General features: G+C 39.8%; 1 protein-coding gene across 8 annotated transcripts in view; it reads right to left on the bottom strand.

Annotated features, from left to right (window-relative positions):
- Positions 1 to 12,458, bottom strand: part of TRPM6 (transient receptor potential cation channel subfamily M member 6) — a 163,738-nt gene that overhangs the window by 61,426 nt on the left and 89,854 nt on the right. For 6 of the 8 annotated variants that reach the window (XM_016960963.4, XM_009456736.5, XM_063787773.1 and 3 more), the window contains 4 exons: positions 11,205 to 11,357; positions 7,075 to 7,221; positions 3,068 to 3,196; positions 325 to 576 (listed from right to left, as the gene is read on the bottom strand). In XM_016960963.4, the coding sequence (XP_016816452.2) occupies positions 325 to 576; positions 3,068 to 3,196; positions 7,075 to 7,221; positions 11,205 to 11,357 (681 nt within the window). The remainder of the gene's footprint in view (positions 1 to 324; positions 577 to 3,067; positions 3,197 to 7,074; positions 7,222 to 11,204; positions 11,358 to 12,458) is intronic. The other 2 variants (XM_063787774.1, XM_016960960.4) reach the window with 2 other exon arrangements.

The following is a 12,458-nucleotide window of genomic DNA, read 5'->3' on the forward strand; positions in this document are numbered from 1 at the left end:
GTCTCGCTCTGTCGCTCAGGCTGGAGTGCAGTGGCACAATCTCGGCTCACTGCAAGCTCCACCTCCCGGGTTCGCGCTATTCTCCCACCTCAGCCTCCTGAGTAGCTGGGACTACAGGTGCCCACCACCATGCCCGGCTAATTTTTTGTATTTTTAGTAGAGACGGGGTTTCACCCTGTTAGCCAGGATGGTCTTGATCTCCTGACCTTGTGATCCGCCCGCCTTGGCCTCCCAAAGTGCTGGGATTACAGGTGTGAGCCACCACACCTGGCTAAAAATAATTTTAAAAAAGAATACCAGGATATAAAACTAGACTGTACTCACCATTTTTGCAATCATGGTCACATATGGACCTGCATGTTGATTCACAGCAAAGAAGTCCAGGAGCCGTGAGAACCAGAATATGATGTCTATGCAGTAGATCAGTCTTCCCGCTGTGTGAAAAGGAGGGTCACCCCATCGAAGGACGAAGCCAACTGAAAACAGGCCAATGGCCACAGTTTCTGTTAAGTTCCAGTACTCACTAATCCATACCTTCACCTTTTGAGTAAACTTCCCAGGTTCTGAAATACAGATCTAAAAGAAGGAAGAAGGAAACTTTAAAAAGGAGGTACAACCAAAGAATCCCATCAATATGATCTTCTTAAATACACAAACCATTCACTGAAAGAGTAATCTAAAACCTGCCAAACCTTAAATCACTTGCGGATTTCAGAGACTTAAGTTATCATCAGTAATGAATTATTTAAACAATGCTATACAGATATAATTTAAGTCATTTGATAATGCCAGATTGTCACTTGAAACTCCAACTAGAAGTCAAAAAAATAGAAAGCACTTTTTCTAGCTTTCAATAATCCTGAAATAGCATGAGAAAACACCAAGACATTTTAAAACTCAATACTGCAGGCTGGGCGCGGTGGCTCATGCCTGTAATCCCAGCACTTTGGGAGGCCGAGGCGGGTGGATCACGGAGGTCAGGAGATCGAGATCATCCTGGCTAAAACGGTGAAAGCCCATCTCTACTAAAAATACAAAAAATTAGCCGGGCGTGGTTGCGGGTGCCTGTAGTCCCAGCTACTCGGGAGTCTGAGGCAGGAGAATGGCATGAACCCGGGAGGTGGAGCTTGCAGTGAGCTGAAATCGCACCACCGCACTCCAGCCTGGGTGACAGAGCGAGGCTCTGTCTCAAAATAAATAAATAAATAAATAAAACTCAATACTCCTGTGGATCTGTATAGCTACGATTTCATTTCAGGAGGCACAGCAGGGTGCAAAGAACACTGGATGGAGCAAGGAATCCTGTAATCCAGTCCGACTACTGCTATTTAGTGAGTTGTTGACAAACTACTAAGAATATGATATTGGGCCAGGTGCAGTGGCTCACGCCTGTAATCCCAACACTTTGGGAGGCCGAGGCAGGTGGATCACTTGAGGTCAGGAGTTCGAGACCAGCCTGGCCAACATGATGAAACCCCGTCTCTACTAAAAATACAAAAATTAGGCTGGGTGCAGTGGCTCACGCCTGTAATCCCGACACTTTGGGAGGCCGAGGCAGGTGGATCACTTGAGGTCAGGAGTTCAAGACCAGCCTGGCCAACATGGTGAAACCCTGTCTCTGCTAAAAATACAAAAATTAGCTGGGTGTGGTGGCAGGCACCTGTAATCCCAGCTACTCCGGAGGCTAAGGCAGGAGAACTGCTTGAACCTGGGAGGCAGAGGTTGCAGTGAGCCGAGATCTCACCACTGCACTCCAGCCTGGGTGACAGAGCAAGACTCTATCTCAAAAGAAAAAAAAAAAGAAAAAAAAAGAATGTGATATTGGAACTCACTAAGATAAGAAAATACCCCTGAAACACCGTGTCAGACAAACAGAAATGTAAAATAGTACATCGATTTTCCCTGAAGCATTAAAAAAAAGGGTACAATTCAGATAACTATCTGTTTCTCTCCTGATTTTCTATAATCTATAAACTCCACATAGGAATTAGCAGGCAACATAGGTATAATTACAAAGAAGTATATAATGTTGGTTATATTACCTCTAAGACAAAATAAATATAGGTAAATACACAGACACAGAGGCATACATTGACATCTAAAACAGTCTGAGTCACAAATATTTATGATTACAGTTATAACTGATAGGAATGCTAATTTTTGTTTTTGTTTTTGTTTTTGTTTGAGACGGAGTCTCGCTCTGTCACACAGGCTGGAGTGCAGTGGTGCGATCTTGGCTCACTGCAACCTCCACCTCCTGGATTCAAGCAATTCTCCTGCCTTAGCCTCCCAAGTAGCTGGGATTACAGGTGCATGCCACCATGCCCGGCTAATTTTTTGTATTTTTAGTAGAGACGGGGTTTCACCATGTTAGCCAAGATGGTCTCGATCTCCTGACCTCATGATCTGCCTGCCTCGGCCTCCCAAAGTGCTGGGATTACAAACATAAGCCACCACGCCTGGCCCCCTCCTTTTTTTTTTTTTAAAGTAACTCATTACGAACTAGAAATTTTTAAAAGTTTTGGTTTTTTGCTTCTTGGACTATTTGCCTCAGAGAGATTTCCAGCTTCAATTTTCAAAGTGTTTGGTAGGAGCTTTCAAAAACTATAAACATATTCCTTACATATTGCACAACTTCAGCCATTTATGCCACTCATTAGATGAAATTGATAATATGAAAATAATGCTAGGCAACAAAAATCAACCCCACCAAACAAAAACAAATAAACAAAAAAACTTGGGGAAATCAAATAGTTGGAGGGTTTAATACAATTCTATGGCATCATCTATCCTTTAGGATTGGTAAACACACCAAGATATCCACTTCAAAGATAACTGCTTCCAAAGTGCACCAACCAGCAGAAAGCAGCTGACAAGGATAAAGGGCTGGAATCAAGGATTCTCCCCCAAATAACCTTTATGCAGCATGTAAGTCAAGGTCAGTGTGTCCTGTCTTCCCCCACCCTTGACATGTCCATTTTCATCACCAGAGCCAACGAGTCTTTCAGTGGACACCTACAGAAGCTGAGGACATATGCAGAAGATAAAGGTAGATGTCATAACTCACCTCCCTGACCACCTCAATAGCATTGGTGAAGATGTAAATGCTAACAAGCCACTCCTGCACGCTGGGCTGGGGCTGCATCTCCACCAACACGGTGTAAGTGAACAGCATGAGGAATGCCAAATACGCCATCTGTGAGGGGGACACACATTCCCCAGATGTGAGTGAGAGCAAGCATGGAGCATGCCAAGGAGACGCAGATGGAGCAGAAACCCAGGCATGAACTTCAACATGATAACACGAACACAGAACTAGGACCACCTTCGGGTTATTGATGACCTACTATCAAGGAAAGCACAACAATCCATGGTGTTCTAGTCTAGGATTTAGAGGCAGGAATGAAATCACTGTTCTCAGATGCATGGAAGGACACATTGTGTCTTTCTGCTGGCTCGTGACTGGCATTTCCAGGACCCTGCACATCCAACAGGGGCACTGGCAAGCTAACAGCAAGCCCAGGAGGAATCACAGGTCTTCCCCTCCATCTTAAACACAGAAAGAAAACGTGTGAAGCATGCCAGATCCGCAGTGGCAATAGATGCTTATTTTCAAATACAATGAACTGTGGCATTTACCACTGCTGGGAGTTCTATTTTATGTTGATTAAAATACTCTGTTTAATAGAAAAGTTGTGTCCAACTGTGAGCCCTTTTAATTAAGGACCGTTTGTCAATATTTATATCTTCAGCACTCAGCACTCAGCACTCTGCTTGACACATGATAGACATTCAATAAATGTTTGTCTAATTACTGTGTATATATATGTATGCCTAGATTTCCAAAGTCTTGAAAGAATTAAGACATAGTGATCACACATATAGGTACATAGTGATTAATAGCTTTGTAATCTTACCTAATATTCTTATCTTCTTAAGATATAGTCCCAGAAGCAGAATATCTGTCCATGCACATTGAAAACTGTGACAAATATTACTAAATTTTCTGACAGAAGGGCTTTACCAAATTACACTATTATCAACAATGTATGAGACTGCAGTCCTCTAAATAGCCTCAGAGATAACACCCAGTGCTCACTGATCAATACTTGCATTTAAAAACCTTGTATCGGCTGGATGCGGTGGCTCATGCCTATAATCCCAGCCCTTTGGGAGGCCAAGGCGGGTGGATCACCTGAGGTTAGGAGTTCGAGACCAGCCTGGCCAACATGGTGAAACCCCGTCTCTACTAAAAATACAAAAAATTAGCTGGGCATGGTGGTGTGCACCTGTAATCCCAGTTACTCAGGAGGCTGAGGCAGGAGCATCTCTTGAACCCAGAAGGCCGAGGTTGCAGTGAGCTGAGATCGCACTATTGCACTCCAGCCTGGGTGACAGAGCAAGACTCCATCTCAAAAAAAAAAAGAAAAAAAGAAAATCAGTTGAGAGAAAAATGTGTGTGTGTGTGTGTGTGTGTGTGTGTTCATTCTCACAAGTCATATTATTTTAACCTTGATTCCTATTTCTCATACATTTTTATCTACCTAAATGGATAAGTCTGCTTCTAACTTTAGTTCTGCACAGATAACATAGAGAATAGCTTAAACCATTTCTAACTATGTAAGAATGGTATTATTGGCAATAGGTGGTCTTTTAGGCAGTCATAATGGATATTAGTGCCTATGATTTAAGGAAGTGTAGAAGAGAAGCATATAAGAAAGTAAAGGTAAATTTCAATAATTCTATACTTCTCTTGGTCTATATCTCAAAGTCTGAGTTTTTTTGATGACTCCTTAGGGACACACTTTAAGTTAATTTGTTCTTTCAAGCAACTTAAAAGTTTTTTTGTCATTGGTTTCAGCATAGTTAGACAATTTACTCCTTAACTTTTACTCTGAGGTTCAGACCTTAGCCCATTTGTCTGTATATATTTTATTATTTGTATTTTGTTATCTCCTTATACTGATTCCTTATACTGGACTCATTTACGTACATTAATGGTCTCCCCTACATAACTGTAAGCTGTTTGAGGTCAGTATTGATGTTTGGCAACGTCTTCTTCTCACCGCCCCTCTGCTGCCTAGTATACTATGTCTTAAAGACAGCAGTTAGGTCTCAGTAAAATCGAATTGAATGACCTGAATCTTAGGTTACCCTCAGCCATAACTTTCTTTCTATATAGTGTACAACTATACGAATCTGGAAGATTTATAAGCGAAAGACTACAAACATATTCGATAAGTAGATATTCAGACTGAGAAAGCAGCACAATTCCTCTACTTGAGAACAGGTTGGATTCCTAAAGGCTATGTTAAGTCCACTTACTCTTTAGTCCAAAGTGGCATCACATAAAGGCTACAGGCAACCAAAGTACTCACACCTAGGTAAAATTAAGCACTAAACACTCTGGACATTGGCAGTATTGCTTCTGACTCTTTTTGTTTCTTTCCAATTATTAAAAACACCATGGTGGGCAGATCTGGCTGGTTTTGTGCTATTGCTTAGCTTTGTTCCTGTTTCTTAAAGCTCCTGAGCTAGAAATTTCCAAGGGAAGAAATGCCTAAATACGCTTTTCCCAATGGTATGACTATGGTTAAAACTCTCCCAGCACTCCTGTCAGAGTCTTTCGTATATGTTGTTGCGCATTACAAAAATAGCAAAACCTCATTGTTTGAAAGCAGATGTGATTTTTGGAAACAGATAAAAATCATACACAGCTACGTACTTATTCAATAAGTATAGGAAATAAGTGTGTGGTTGGCCAGGTAAATATTTGGAAATACAACACATTTAGATAAATATCCTTTTATAGTCACACTTCAAATGTTTTAGATATACAAACTCTTGGCCATGAGCTATTTAAGTATAGATAAGCATTAGAAAAATAAATGCTATGGGAGCACATGTTCTCAGATCTCCTGAGGGCTGTGTTACGGAAAAAAATATTTAAAAAAAAAAGAAAAGAAAATTCTATGAAATAAATGTGAAAAGCACCAAACACATCTAAAGCACAGCTCATGCTTTCTCTGTAGCTCTACTATCCATAATAGATTTAGTATTTGTTCACACAGTTCAGCTTCTAACATTTTTCATTTTCTCTCTATATTTATAAACATATACTACTGAAGGCAAAAAAAAAAACAAACACTTGCATCATTTTCTACCTATATAACACATTCCTACAAACAAAAAGCTGATTCAATTGCTGATTTTCTTTTTTTTGAGATGGGGTCTCGCTCTGTTGCCCAGGCTGGAGTGTAGCGGTGCGATCTCGGCTCACTGCAGGCTCCGCCCCCTGGGGTTCTCGCCATTCTCCTGCCTCAGCCTCCTGAGTAGCTGGGACTACAGGCGCCCGCCATCACGCCCAGCTACTTTTTTTGTATTTTTAGTAGAGACGGGGTTTCACCATGTTAGCCAGGATGGTCTCGATCTCCTGACCTTGTGATCCGCCCGCCTCAGCCTCCCAAAGTGCTGGAATTACAGGCGTGAGCCACCACGCCTGGCCTCAATTGCTGATTTTCTAAGAAGAATCCACCCACCTATTGCTTAATTCTACAAACACTGCTATTAATTTGGTTGTTCCACAAATCTTTGAATGCTGTCTCCCTTCAAATGGTGAGGTTTTACCACTTTTGTGGAATGTGCAACAACATATTTGAGGGACTCTGATAGGAGTGCCGAGAGAGTTTTAACCACAGTCACACTGTTAAGAAAAGAATATTCCAGTGTTTCTTTCCGTGGAAATTTCTAGCTCAGGAGTTTTTAGAGACAGGAGCAAAGCTAAGCAATAGGGCAAAGCCAGCTAGATCTTCCCACAATAACAGTGCTAACTCTTAGCACTCAAAGAGAGAAGAAAATGCTTGTTATCAAACTCCAAAAAGTAGGTGAGCTCCACCCTAACTTCTCCCTGCCTTCCTCCAGTCCTCTTTGTTACCTACTTTGTCATGCCCTCACTTTTTTTTTAACTAGGTTTCTACATTTTTATTGCAAAGTGGCAAATCAGGCATATTATCAACATCATCACTAGCTATCAATCATCATTAATCCGACATATATTGTTGCAATGAGACCAACCGTATAAAACCAAAACTTGACAATTGGAGCACTGTAGAACTCATAGACTTTCCTGGTCCACGGAAGGTGTTGGTGCCCACTTTCCAAACCAAAATGCTGATTTTCATCCAGTTTCTCATCATGGCCCCTTTCCAAATCATACTCTTTCTATAAAATAAACAAATAATCATTTTCTTGTCAGCAGCTTAACTAAAATAGTGACAAGCATGAACATCCAAAAAATATCATAAATAATATATTAGAAATTAGTTGGCTGGGGGCGGTGGCTCACACCTGTAATCCCAGCACTTTGGGAGGCCAAGGTGGGCAGATCATCTGAGGTCAGGAGTTCGAGACTAGCCTGGCCAGCATGGAGAAACCCTGCCTCTACTAAAAATATAAAAATAAGTAGAGTGTGGTGGCACATATCTGCAATCCCAACTACTTGGGAGGCTGAGGCAAAAGAATCGCTTGAACCCGGGAGGCAGAGGTTACAGTGAGCCGATATCATGCCACCGCACTCCAGCCTGGGTGACAGAGTGAGACTCTGTCTCAAAAAATAATAATAATAATAATTGGGCACCCACATGCCAAATTATAATCTTACCTTTGAAGGGAGAGAAAACTGCATGTACTGTATAAATTATTGACCAGTTAAAACACATGAGGTATTTCTGAAATGCAAGCTGACTCTGTAGTAATCAAACCCAAAGTAAGAATAGTTCCAAGGATTTAAAAATTGGTCCCTGTTCCCAATATCCTTTTTTTTGAGATGAAGTCTTGCTCTTGTCGCCCAGGCTGGGGTGCAATGGCGTGGTCTCGGCTCCCTGCAACCAAACTCCGCCTCCCAGGTTCAAGAGATTCTCATACCTCAGCCTCCCAAGTAGCTGGGCTTACAGTCACCCGCCACCACACCTGGCTAATTTTTGTATGTTTTTAAATTTTGGAACCTAAGGATACTCCTAAAATCCCTGTGAAATAAGTAATGAACAATACAATTATTTCCTTAACACAGAAGAAATTGAGCATACATTGATGATGCATGGCCATTCCTTGTCATAGGAAATTCAGGCACTGCATTAGTTTTAGGATTCTGACCTTCGATAGCATCCCCACTGATTTATAGCAGAGGGTCTGTTTGCCTGCAGTTCATGTGCTCTCTGAGCTTCCAGAGTTCCTTGAACACCCTGCAACCATGTGCAAGTATTTGTGTTGTACATGCATTTTTCTGGGGAAAGAATCAGATTTTTCATCAACTACCAAAAAGGTATGTGTCAGTCCAAGGGAATTAACTCATGTAGAGAATTAGCAATGAGTATATGTAAGGCAGAGCAGGAGTTGCCTGAATGTGACTATACAAACACCCACGCAGCATGAGCTTTGAAAAGAGGAAGGAAAGGAAGAGAAAAGAAAAGAGAAAAAGGAAAAGAAAAGACAAGACAAGACAAGAAAAGAAGCATTTATAGCCTGGCTACCTTTAAGCAGCAGCAATGTAAGGGTAGCAAAAGGAAAGCAAAAGTGATATCACTCTACTGTGTAGATTTCTAGGTGGTTTTAGTTTTTTAATAGGAAACACATGTAATTTTTAATTTTTTAAAGTAATATTAAAAGAAAAGAATGTTCTCTGCTGCCTCTCAAACTAGTCCATTCTTGCAACGTAGCCACAAAAGTTATCTCTTTAATGTCAGACCTGCAAGATTAGCAAAATTTTTTAAGCCAAGGAATGAATCAAATTTTGCTTGAGTTGTCCATATAATTGCAGAAAAATGTGACTTTTAAGGCCTCGGGCATCTAGATGGGTTATCGTCAGTGCCTAATTAATTATTCAGTCATTTATTTCACTTTGGGCAGTGAGGTTAGGATTGACTTAGAAATGTAGGAATTGGCCCAGTTCCTAGCAGGTTTGAACCAGCCTAGAATTAAAATGGTGTAAAACCAATTAGAAAAGTCATCATTTATGAGCTTTTAATGACATCAACACCACATCAGAAAGACCCCAGAAAGCAATTTAAGTAATGACTTTATTATTAAATAACTTCTCTTATTATTTTTCTAGGAGTGTTTCATTAGCTCTTAATTGCTCTTGACAGTTTGGAGTGGATTATAAAGTGCTGATCGGGCCTGTCTCTGAGTTGAATTCAAAGACACCAATTGCTATGATGAAGACAACCTGAGAACGTAAATTCAGATTTTTTTTTTTTTACTGAGAAGAAGGTAAAGACAAAAACATATGACTTGAATAACTTTTATTACATATATAGCTCCCTCACCCCCCACACCCCCTGACCACCCCACACTTTTTTTCTAATTGTAATCTGATACACAGATTAAAATTATGACTACAACAATAAGTCTTCCCCCCATATCTGTTTTGCAGTCATCTTTCCCACTTAATTATGCTCTGATAGAATAGATTTTGTTATACAACTTTCTTAGTATTATTTCACTGTGATTTATCGACCTGTCTAAGACCGAGCTCATCTTTCCCCTTCCGAACCCACTCCTTCTCCAGTTATCCTTGTGTCCCTTCAACACGGCCTTGTTTAAAAGACCCTCTTCCTCTCCATGTCCATTGCTACTGACTCTCGTTAAAGGACTTATTGTTTCTCACCTGGATGGCTACCCTGGCCTACCCTGCTTCCAGCCAGTCTTCTTGCTAAACCATCCTATGCCCTGGAGGCAGAATAATTTCTCTAATAGTCAGATCATCTCACTACTCTGGCATACACATTCACTGGCTGTCCGTAACCTACAGAATAAAAATCATACTCCTTCACAGGATATACAAGATTCTACATGATCTAGCCTCAATCTCCTTTCCAGCCATTCCTACAAGTACTCCCAGCTTGTCACATAACCTTCATAACCTAGATTCCAGCCGAACCATACCACTTGCGATGCTTTACATATACCTTGCCACTTCCCAACTCCATGACCCTGTTGATAGTCTCCTTCTCACTGATATGCTCTTTTCCCTCACCACATCGTCAAGTCAAGCTCAAACACCAACCCAATCATAAAACTGTCACTAACCCCTAATCCTTACCTACTGACTCCTAATGGGAAGAGTCTTCTTCTGCTGTTGGTTAACCCATTCTGCCATCTTACTGTAATTTAGTCCTAAGAAAACTCAAGTCATCACAGGTCATGTTTTCAAGAGGTTATCAGCTAAAAAGATCTAAATTTCACATGGCAAAGTTATTCTGCCTGTAGAAATTTCAGTAAGGAGTTTTATAAAACCTCAGTGAGTAAATGCAGCATTTGATGCTACACAGCTTCAGCTCCAGAATAATGGCTTTCCTTCTCTAATTACCAGAAGTGCCTTCTTTATATTCATTATTACCCACTATTACCACAAGAAGACAACACAGTGACACTCTAAAGAGCATCTAAGTATCACCTGCCTTCAGTTTCCTGCCACAATACATAATGCAAATTATGTTCCTCAACTAATAAATTGCATTACTTAATCAGTGTTATGAAATCTTATCTACCCCATCAAAAGTGCTGCCTCCACCCCTTACACCATGCCTAGAAAATTCTAAAAACATAGCAGCTTATTAATAATTACTGCTTAAGTTAAATTCAAAGGCAAAAGAAAGATTGTTGTTATGATTGTAAGCCATTTATAGTGAACAGACTTGAAACACTTTTTCAATACCTGTTTTAATTGAACAATGGTGAGATATTGTGGATATTCTGTCTGATTATAAGCCCCACAGTTGAAAAGGCTGCATCTGCCTTAATTAATTCAGTGTCCACAGAACCTCTAGCACATGTAAAGTGGCCACAAATGAGTCATTGAATTAATAAATTGGTATATGGCTATGTCCAAACCACGTCTTTGATTTTGGCTTTGAAGTAGAAATAGAATATTTTGCTTAATTGTGTACAGGGCTTAATTAGGTCTATCGTACATAGTATACCTGACCATAGCATAATATGATTAAGATTAAGAGAACTAAATGCTTGATTGGTCAGAGGCATTTTAAAATAATGTATAACCCCAGGACCATATGTCATCACAGGCCTGAAATACAGGCAACATAACTTTTGTTTAATAGATGGCTATATAAGTAAACTTTAAGGATGTGTATATTTGCGTGCAGTCAATACAATGAAAATTCAGTTCATTATGATTTTGCACTAACCACAGAAGCACTTTCTTTGGAACTGCTGGCGTTCTGGTCACTGTAATACCACATAAATTGGAAGTCCTGGGACTGGGGAACATGTGACATCTCAGCTTTGCTTTTAAATTCCAGTGTCAAAATGGTGGGTGGTAAAATAATGCTTATAATAATCTGTAAAAGAAAAAAAAGCAAAACAAAGTAGTAGGGACTACAAAAGCACATACTAGACAAATAACAAAATTAAGAATTTCAGTGTATATAAAATGCCAGACCCATCCCAGTCAATTTTCATCGCGTTTCTATAAATAATTTTTTGACTCAGCAACTTCAGTTCTAGTGTTTCTCTCAGAAATACTCATGAGTACAAGCATTTGCAGATAAGAATCTTCATTGCAGGACTATTTGGAAAAGCAAAACACTGGTGTCAACCTAAATGTCTATCTAGAGAGGGACAGCTGGTCTGGAATAACCTAATAGTGGAATACTGTGCAACCATTAAAAAGACCAAGGCAATGTTGAATATAATGAAAACGTAGCCACGCTATATTGTTAAGTGAAAAGATCAAATTACAGTTACCTCTTGGTGTCCAAAGGGGATTGGAGCCAGGACACCCCTGACCCCCAACCCCAAGGATACCAAAATCTGAGGCTGCTCAAGTCCCTGACATAAAATGGTGTTGTATTTCCATATAACCTATGCACATCCTACCCTATACTTTAAAGCATCTCTAAATTACTTATAATACCTAATACAATGTAAATGCTATATAAATAGTTGTACTGTATTGATTTTTCATTTGTATAACTTTTATTGTATTGTTATTTATTTGGGGGTGTTTTTCCAAATACTTTTTATCTGAAGTTGATTAAATCTGCAGATGTGGAACCCATGGATATGAAGAGCCAACTGTATAGAAGAACATAGAGTGATCCCATTTTTGTTAAAAAATAAAATTAAAAATCTTAGCTATTTATATGCATATAAATATGCATTTAAAAGTTTAAAAATATGTATACTACACTGTAATTATTTATCTCTAGGAGTAGCAGGACAGGGCAGTGACAGGTATTATTTTTCAATGAGCACACTGCTTTAATAATATTTTAAAGCCATTAAGTAGCTATGACTACATAAAACACATTAAAATTAGTTGATATTATAAAATCAAGAATCTAAAAGTATACCGTCACCTTCTGTTAGATCCATCTCCCATCCCACACGTATCTTTTCTCTACTAGTAAAACCCAAGGAGGGTATAGATCCAGACATCC

This window comes from Pan troglodytes, chromosome 11 (genome assembly GCF_028858775.2).
Source record: "Pan troglodytes isolate AG18354 chromosome 11, NHGRI_mPanTro3-v2.0_pri, whole genome shotgun sequence".
NCBI lineage: Eukaryota > Metazoa > Chordata > Mammalia > Primates > Hominidae > Pan > Pan troglodytes.